This window comes from Lucilia cuprina, chromosome 5 (assembly GCF_022045245.1).
Source record: "Lucilia cuprina isolate Lc7/37 chromosome 5, ASM2204524v1, whole genome shotgun sequence".
In the NCBI taxonomy this organism is placed as follows: Eukaryota; Metazoa; Arthropoda; class Insecta; order Diptera; family Calliphoridae; genus Lucilia; species Lucilia cuprina.
This window is the reverse complement of record NC_060953.1, coordinates 17595618-17604731: the sequence shown is the minus strand read 5'-3', so window position 1 is coordinate 17604731 and position 9114 is coordinate 17595618. Positions and strand designations below refer to the sequence as shown.

General features: G+C 33.6%; 2 protein-coding genes across 2 annotated transcripts; both read left to right on the top strand.

Moving 5' to 3' along the window:
* The first annotated feature begins 560 nt into the window (after window positions 1–560).
* On the top strand, window positions 561–4473 carry LOC111677096 (membrane-associated protein Hem). The gene is made up of 3 exons (XM_023438151.2): window positions 561–2030; window positions 2117–3305; window positions 3370–4473. Exons 1-3 carry the CDS (start codon window positions 851–853, stop codon window positions 4370–4372), a joined length of 3372 nt encoding a protein of 1123 aa, XP_023293919.2. The 5' UTR covers window positions 561–850; the 3' UTR covers window positions 4373–4473.
* Window positions 4474–5157: 684 nt separating this feature from the next.
* LOC111677097 (membrane-associated protein Hem-like) lies at window positions 5158–9051 on the top strand. Its single transcript, XM_023438152.2, has 3 exons — window positions 5158–6603; window positions 6681–7869; window positions 7932–9051. The coding sequence occupies exons 1-3, from the start codon at window positions 5424–5426 to the stop codon at window positions 8932–8934; spliced, it is 3372 nt and encodes a 1123-aa protein (XP_023293920.2). The 5' UTR covers window positions 5158–5423; the 3' UTR covers window positions 8935–9051.
* The last annotated feature ends 63 nt before the right edge of the window (window positions 9052–9114 follow it).

The following is a 9114-nucleotide window of genomic DNA, read 5'->3' as shown; positions in this document are numbered from 1 at the left end:
TGATCCACGATACGATGTTCTGTGTTGGTGTAGTTTTTTTATATTTTTTTTGTTGGTACAGTCTCTTGGTGTTGTGGATGCGGGTTGGGTTCCCACGCCGGTTGTGGAACTGGTCGAGGCGGCATCGAAACACCCCAAAATAACGAAAGAGTCTCGTAACAAACAAATAAACAAACTTAGAAAGATATTTATGATTTCATAAAAGTTCGAATTAAAAATAATAAAACAATAAAAATCAAGTGAATTTATATAGTCATTATTAAGTAATTATAAAGTAATTGAAAATGGTAAATTTTAGAGACACATATGTTTTAGACAATTATAATTACCGTGTGGAAAAATTTTGTTTGTACAAAAATACAAAAATAACAATAACTTTTTCCTTAAAGCCAGATTGACTAATTTATCGCATGCTATATTTTAGTTAAGAATTTTTTTTATTTATACACGTCACCCTGTTATGTACATATAAAAACTGTCAACACATCAACAATGTTACTCAGATATGTATACAAACTATTTTGATTTAATGTCAAAAATTTGTCATCATTAGTGTTTATGTGAAGTGATAAAAGTGATTTTTTTTTGTGAAAAAATGTAAAATTTACATATTAAATAGAAAAAATTATTAAAAAATTGATAATAGAAGTAAAAATTGGAAAAAAGTTTATCAAAAAATATAAATGTTTAAAAATAAAGTTGTAGTTTTTGTAACAAAACAAGCAAACAAAAATTTCTAGGTGGGGTCAAGTCACAGCCAGCATAAAATTGAGACTTCTGTGCCTTAGATAAAAGTATTTGTGTTTAACTGATAAAAACAATTTGAAGTAAAGTATATTCCACTATCAGCATGGCTAGACCCATTTATCCAAATCAGCAAAAAATTGCTGAAAAATTAATTATACTTAATGATCGTGGCCTGGGTATATTGACGAGGGTCTACAACATCAAAAAGGCCTGTGGTGATACCAAATCGAAACCTGGATTCTTGTCCGAAAAGTCTTTAGAGTCAACCATTAAATTTATTGTTAAGAGATTTCCCAACACCGACGTAAAAGGCCTAAACGCTATTGTAAATATAAAGGCAGAAATCACAAAATCATTATCTTTATATTATCATACTTTTGTGGATTTGCTAGATTTTAAAGATAATGTTTGTGAGCTGCTTACTACCATGGATGCTTGCCAAATTCATCTGGATATTACACTGAATTTCGAATTAACAAAACATTATTTAGACTTGGTGGTTACATATGTTTCTTTGATGATACTCTTGTCACGCGTTGAAGATCGTAAAGCTGTTTTGGGTCTTTATAATGCAGCTTATGAATTGCAAAATAGCCAGTCTGATCCTGGCTTTCCTCGTCTGGGTCAAATGATTTTGGATTATGAAGTTCCCTTGAAAAAGTTATCAGAGGAATTTATACCCCATCAACGTCTATTAACAAATGCCTTGCGTTCTTTGACCACCATTTATCCACTGCGTAATCTACCGGCAGACAAATGGCGTGAAATGCAAAAACTTAGTTTAGTTGGTAATCCAGCTATTCTCCTGAAGGCCGTACGTACTGATACCATGTCATGTGAATATTTGTCTTTGGAAGCCATGGATCGTTGGATCATCTTCGGTCTTCTATTAAATCATCCTATGTTGACTCAGTATCCAGATGTTAATAAAATTTGGATTTCTGCATTGGAGTCTAGTTGGGTTGTAGCCTTGTTCCGTGATGAGGTTTTGCAAATACATCAATATATACAAACATTTTTCGATGGTATTAAGGGCTATAGTAAACGTATAGCTGAGGTAAAAGAGGCCTATACAAATGCTGTTCAGAAAGCTGCACTCATGCATCGTGAACGTAGGAAGTTCTTGCGTACAGCTTTAAAAGAATTGGCATTAATGATGACCGATCAACCGGGCTTATTGGGTCCTAAAGCTATTTTTATATTTATTGGTTTGTGCTTAGCTAGAGATGAGATTTTGTGGTTGCTGAGACATAATGATAATCCTCCTTTGTTGAAAAATAAAGGTAAGTACACAGAAAACGATTTTTTAAGGAAACCTCGCTTATTTTAAAATTAACGACTTAAAATTGATTGATTTGCCAACTTTTAGGTAAAAGTAACGAAGATCTTGTTGACCGTCAATTACCAGAGCTATTATTCCATATGGAAGAATTACGTGCTTTAGTACGTAAATACAGTCAAGTGATGCAACGTTATTATGTGCAATATCTTTCGGGATTTGATTCTACTGATCTAAACATACGCATGCAAAGTTTACAAATGTGTCCCGAAGATGAGAGTGTTATTTTCTCCTCACTTTACAATACCGCATCCAGTTTGACTGTAAAACAAGTTGAAGAAAATGAACTTTTTGACTTTAGAGCATTCCGTTTGGACTGGTTCCGTTTGCAGACATATATGAGCGTAAGTAAAGCTGTTCTACGCATACAAGAACATATTGAATTGGCTCGCCTGTTAGACTCGATGGTATTTCATACTCGAGTTGTAGACAATTTGGATGAAATTCTAGTGGAGACATCAGATTTGAGTATCTTTTGTTTCTACAGTAAAATGTTTGATGATCAATTTCACATGTGTCTAGAATTTCCAGCACAAAATCGCTATATTATTGCATTTCCTCTAATATGTTCGCATTTTCAAAATTGTACCCATGAAATGTGCCCCGAGGAGAGACATCATATACGTGAAAGATCTTTGAGTGTGGTGAATATATTTTTAGAAGAAATGGCCAAGGAGGCAAAGAATATAATAACCACAATATGCGACGAACAGTGTACAATGGCTGATGCTTTGTTGCCAAAACATTGCGCTAAAATCTTGTCGGTACAATCGGCTCGTAAGAAAAAAGACAAATCTAAAAAACAATTTGATGATATAAGAAAGCCTGGAGATGAATCGTACCGTAAGACACGTGAAGATCTAACAACTATGGATAAACTGCACATGGCTTTAACGGAATTATGTTTTGCCATTAACTACTGTCCCACCGTTAATGTATGGGAATTTGCTTTTGCACCACGCGAGTATTTGTGCCAGAATTTAGAACATCGCTTTTCGCGAGATTTAGTTGTAATGGTCATGTTTAATCAGGAGACCATGGAGATTGCTAAACCCTCTGAGTTGTTAGCTTCAGTAAGAGCCTACATGAATGTTTTACAAACTGTGGAGAATTATGTTCACATTGACATGACACGTGTATTCAACAATTGTCTCTTGCAGCAGACTCAGGCTTTAGATTCACACGGAGAGAAAACTATAGCTGCTTTGTATAATACTTGGTAAGTTTTATGATCGTTTTGAAGCGTTAAGAAAGTTGACTAATTTTTGATTTTTTTTTTACAGGTACACCGAAGTTTTACTCAGACGTGTTTCAGCCGGTAATATTGTTTTTAGCAACAATCAAAAAGCATTTGTTCCCATTTCACCTGAAGGTTGGGTTCCATTCAACCCACAAGAATTTTCCGATCTTAATGAATTAAGAGCTTTAGCCGAATTGGTGGGTCCCTATGGCATTAAGACGCTTAATGAAACTTTAATGTGGCATATTGCCAATCAAGTGCAAGAGCTGAAGGCTTTAGTGGGAGTAAACAAAGAGGTATTGATTACCTTGCGTACAAGTTTCGATAAACCCGAAGTAATGAAAGAACAATTTAAACGTTTACAAGATGTAGATCGTGTATTACAAAGAATGACTATTATTGGAGTCATTTTGGGTTTTCGCAATTTAGTACATGAGGCTTTAGTGGATGTGTTGGAAAAACGTATACCTTTCCTGTTAAGTTCTGTGAAAGATTTTCAAGAACACTTGCCGGGAGGTGATCAAATACGTGTTGCCTCTGAAATGGCAGCAGCGGCTGGTCTTATGTGTAAAGTGGATCCCACATTAGCGGCAACATTGAAAACGAAAAAACCCGAATTTGATGAAGGAGAACATCTCACAGCTTGCCTTTTAATGGTGTTTGTAGCCGTTTCCATACCCAAATTGGCTAGAAATGAAAATTCATTCTATCGTGCCTCCATCGATGGTCATTCCAATAACACTCATTGCATGTCTGTGGCTATAAATAATATTTTTGGTGCACTCTTTACTATCTGTGGACAAAATGATATAGAGGATCGTATGAAAGAGTTTCTTGCTTTAGCTAGTTCTTCTCTTTTGAGATTGGGTCAAGAATCGGATCGTGAGGCTACACGTAATCGTGAATCTATATATTTGTTGTTGGATGAAATTGTTAAGCAATCGCCTTTCTTAACAATGGATTTATTGGAGTCATGCTTTCCTTATGTTTTAATACGTAATGCTTATCATGCTGTCTATAAACAGGAACAGTTATTGGGCCTTTAAGTTGAATATTGAAACGAAATAGTATTAAGATTGCAGTACACAAGAAAACTAAATATGTATCAAGTTTTTTATATGATTTAAATTTAAGAATCACTAAAACACACACTTTTTTTTATTGAAAAATAAGATCTTTTCATTAAAATTCGGAAAAAAATGTTAGATAATGAGATTAGACTTTTAAATATATTAAAGCTTTTTAACAGAACAACAGGCAGTTTTCTAATTAGGAATTTGCTACAGAATAAAGTTTGTCTTTCGGAATACAGATTAATATTACAATTCGATTCCCTGTTCTTAAGAAAATGATTAATATTTTCCAAAAAATTGTTGTTCAATAGTTCAAAGGATAAACAAAGAAAAGACATAACTAAAACATATAACCAATTAAATATCTTTACACGTTAGACTTTTTTTAATAGCCTAAATATGTTAGCACTACAAACTTTTTCAAAGCTCTTTACAAATAAAAAATGTATTACACAAATTAAATAAATGTGTTCATAATTAAGAGTTTTAGTGTCGATTTTTTTCATTATTATTATGATTATTTTTAGCCGCTCGGGGGCTTTCTTTTATATGACCTTTCTGATCTAATTCAAAATAATTCCAAAAATTTGCTTATTGGGTCAAATACAATTTTTAGCCCATAAATATATTTATAAGTCACCCTGTGTTAAATGTTTTTAAAAGTTGTAAACAAATCAACACAGTTACTCTCATATACAGACAAAATATTTTGATACAAATGTCAAAATTTTGTCATCAATTGTTTATGTGAAGTGAAAAATTATTTTTTCTACAAAAAATGTAAAATTTACTAATTAAACAAGATATTTAATAAAGAAATTTATATTAAATATGTTAAGACAATAATACACTATATGAAAAAATAAATAGTTTTTAAATATCGTTGTTTCCTTGAAGAAAAAAGTGCTATGAAACTTTTCTAGGTGGGGCCGGTTAATAATTGCGACTTCCGCAATTTATGTGTATCATAATAATAAATTTGCAAAAAAAATAAACTTAGTTTGAAAACAAAATATTTTCCAACATGGCTAGACCAATTTATCCTAATCAGCAAAAAATTGCTGAAAAATTAATTATACTCAATGATCGTGGATTGGGTATATTGACTAGAGTCTACAATATCAAAAAAGCCTGTGGAGACACCAAATCTAAACCGGGGTTTCTATCGGAAAAGTCTTTGGAGTCTACAATAAAGTTTATAGTAAAACGATTTCCCAATACTGAAGTTAAGGGCTTAAATGCCATTATAAATATAAAAGCTGAAATAACCAAGTCATTGTCTTTATATTATCATACATTTGTGGATTTGTTGGATTTTAAAGATAATGTTTGTGAATTACTTACTACCATGGATGCTTGCCAAATTCATCTGGATATTACGCAAAACTTTGAATTAACCAAAAACTATCTGGACTTGGTAGTTACTTATGTTTCTTTGATGATTCTTTTGTCACGCGTTGAAGATCGTAAAGCTGTTTTGGGTCTTTATAATGCTGCTTATGAATTGCAAAATAGCCAGTCTGATCCTGGTTTTCCACGTCTGGGTCAAATGATTTTAGATTACGAAGTTCCCTTGAAAAAGTTATCGGAGGAATTTATACCGCATCAACGTCTATTAACAAATGCTTTGCGTTCTCTAACCTCTGTTTATCCACTGCGTAATCTTTCGGCTGATAAGTGGCGTGAAATGCAAAAACTTAGTTTAGTGGGCAATCCAGCTATTCTCCTTAAGGCTGTGCGTACTGACACAATGTCTTGTGAATATTTGTCTTTGGAGGCCATGGATCGTTGGATTATATTTGGTTTACTTTTAAATCATTCTATGTTGACTCAGTATCCAGATGTAAATAAAATTTGGATTTCTGCTTTAGAGTCTAGTTGGGTTATTGCTCTCTTTCGAGATGAAGTTTTGCAAATACATCAATATATACAAACATTTTTCGATGGTATTAAGGGCTATAGTAAACGTATAGCTGAGGTTAAAGAGGCCTATACAAATGCTGTTCAGAAAGCTGCACTAATGCATCGTGAACGTAGGAAGTTTTTGCGTACAGCTTTAAAAGAATTGGCATTAATAATGACCGATCAACCGGGTTTATTGGGTCCTAAAGCTATATTTATATTTATTGGTTTGTGTTTGGCTAGAGATGAGATTTTGTGGTTGCTGAGACATAATGATAATCCTCCTTTGCTGAAGAATAAAGGTAAGTTTACAAATACTGTTTTCTGTTTATTAACAAGTTAAAATTAATTGTAAATAAAACAATTTGCCAACATTTAGGCAAAAGTAATGAAGATCTCGTTGATCGTCAACTGCCAGAGCTATTATTCCATATGGAAGAATTACGTGCTTTAGTGCGTAAATACAGTCAAGTTATGCAACGTTATTATGTGCAATATCTTTCGGGTTTTGACTCTACTGATCTAAATATACGCATGCAAAGTTTACAAATGTGTCCCGAAGATGAAAGTGTTATATTCTCTTCACTTTACAATACCGCTTCCAGTTTGACTGTAAAACAAGTTGAAGAAAATGAACTGTTTGATTTTAGAGCATTTCGTTTGGATTGGTTTCGTTTGCAAACATATATGAGCGTTAGTAAAGCTGTTCTACGCATACAAGAACATGTTGAATTGGCTCGCCTGTTGGATTCGATGGTATTTCATACTCGAGTTGTCGACAATTTGGATGAAATTCTAGTGGAGACATCAGATTTGAGTATCTTTTGTTTCTACAGTAAAATGTTTGATGATCAATTTCACATGTGTCTAGAATTTCCAGCACAAAATCGTTATATTATCGCTTTTCCTTTAATATGTTCGCATTTCCAAAATTGTACCCATGAAATGTGTCCCGAGGAAAGACATCATATACGTGAAAGATCTTTAAGTGTGGTGAATATATTTTTAGAAGAAATGGCCAAGGAGGCTAAGAATATTATCAATACAATATGTGATGAACAGTGTACTATGACTGATGCTCTTTTGCCAAAACATTGTGCCAAAATTTTGTCGGTACAATCGGCTCGCAAGAAAAAAGATAAATCTAAGAAACAATTTGATGATATAAGAAAACCAGGAGATGAATCGTATCGTAAAACACGTGAAGATCTAACAACTATGGATAAATTGCACATGGCTTTAACTGAATTATGTTACGCCATTAACTATTGTCCCACCGTTAATGTATGGGAATTTGCTTTTGCACCACGCGAGTATTTGTGTCAAAATTTAGAACATCGTTTCTCTCGCGACTTGGTCGGCATGGTAATGTTTAATCAGGAGACCATGGAGATTGCTAAACCCTCTGAGTTGTTGGCTTCAGTAAGAGCCTACATGAATGTTTTACAAACTGTGGAGAATTATGTTCACATTGACATGACACGTGTATTTAACAATTGTTTACTGCAGCAAACTCAAGCTTTAGATTCACACGGAGAGAAAACAATAGCTGCTTTGTATAACACTTGGTAGGTTATCGAGTTTGTTTATGTGGTTACAAGGACTTATAGCTTATGTTATTTATTTGCAGGTACACCGAAGTTTTACTTAGACGTGTTTCAGCCGGTAATATTGTTTTTAGCAACAACCAAAAAGCATTTGTTCCCATTTCACCTGAAGGTTGGGTTCCATTCAACCCACAAGAATTTTCCGATCTTAATGAATTAAGAGCTTTAGCCGAATTGGTGGGTCCCTATGGCATTAAGACGCTTAATGAAACTTTAATGTGGCATATTGCCAATCAAGTGCAAGAATTAAAGTCGTTGGTGGGAGTAAATAAAGAGGTATTGATTACCTTACGCACCAGTTTCGATAAGCCAGAGGTTATGAAAGAGCAGTTTAAACGTTTACAGGATGTAGATCGTGTTTTACAAAGAATGACTATTATAGGAGTTATATTGTGTTTCCGAAATTTAGTACATGAGGCTTTGGTGGATGTATTGGAAAAACGTATACCTTTTCTGTTAAGTTCAGTAAAAGATTTCCAAGAACATTTGCCGGGAGGTGATCAAATACGTGTTGCTTCTGAAATGGCAGCAGCAGCTGGTCTTATGTGTAAAGTAGATCCCACTTTGGCAGCAACTCTCAAATCAAAAAAACCCGAATTCGATGAAGGAGAACATCTTATAGCTTGTCTTTTAATGGTATTTGTTGCCGTTTCTATACCCAAATTGGCAAGAATTGAAAATTCTTTCTATCGTGCCACCATTGATGGTCATTCCAATAATACACACTGCATGTCGGTGGCAATTAATTATATATTTGGTGCTCTCTTTACCATTTGTGGACAAAACGATATGGAGGATCGTATGAAGGAATTTTTAGCTTTAGCTAGTTCTTCTCTATTGCGATTGGGACAAGAATCTGATCGTGAGGCTACACGTAATCGTGAATCTATATATTTATTGTTGGATGAAATTGTTAAGCAATCACCTTTCTTAACCATGGATTTATTGGAGTCTTGCTTTCCTTATGTTTTAATACGTAATGCTTATCATGCTGTCTACAAACAGGAACAAATAATGGGTCTTTAAGTGAATTTCTTGCTTTAGATATTATTAGTATTAGGATTGTGGTATACAAGGAAATTAATTTATAAAATTTTAATTTAAGTTGAAAGTTATTTATGGAAGAGTAATAAGATAGAAAAAGGAAAGAAAAAGTAAAACTAAGCTTCTTTTAGTAAATGCAAACTAGTTGGCCAATAATAACTC

Excerpts from the sequence above, each read along its gene's own strand:
- LOC111677097 (XM_023438152.2), top strand. The coding sequence starts at position 5,424 with ATGGCTAGACCAATTTATCCTAATCAGCAAAAAATTGCTGAAAAATTA. Across the intron at positions 6,604-6,680 it reads TCCTTTGCTGAAGAATAAAG|GCAAAAGTAATGAAGATCTC; the intron begins GTAAGTTTACAA and ends GCCAACATTTAG. Across the intron at positions 7,870-7,931 it reads GCTGCTTTGTATAACACTTG|GTACACCGAAGTTTTACTTA; the intron begins GTAGGTTATCGA and ends ATTTATTTGCAG.
- LOC111677096 (XM_023438151.2), top strand. The coding sequence starts at position 851 with ATGGCTAGACCCATTTATCCAAATCAGCAAAAAATTGCTGAAAAATTA. Across the intron at positions 2,031-2,116 it reads TCCTTTGTTGAAAAATAAAG|GTAAAAGTAACGAAGATCTT; the intron begins GTAAGTACACAG and ends GCCAACTTTTAG. Across the intron at positions 3,306-3,369 it reads GCTGCTTTGTATAATACTTG|GTACACCGAAGTTTTACTCA; the intron begins GTAAGTTTTATG and ends TTTTTTTTACAG.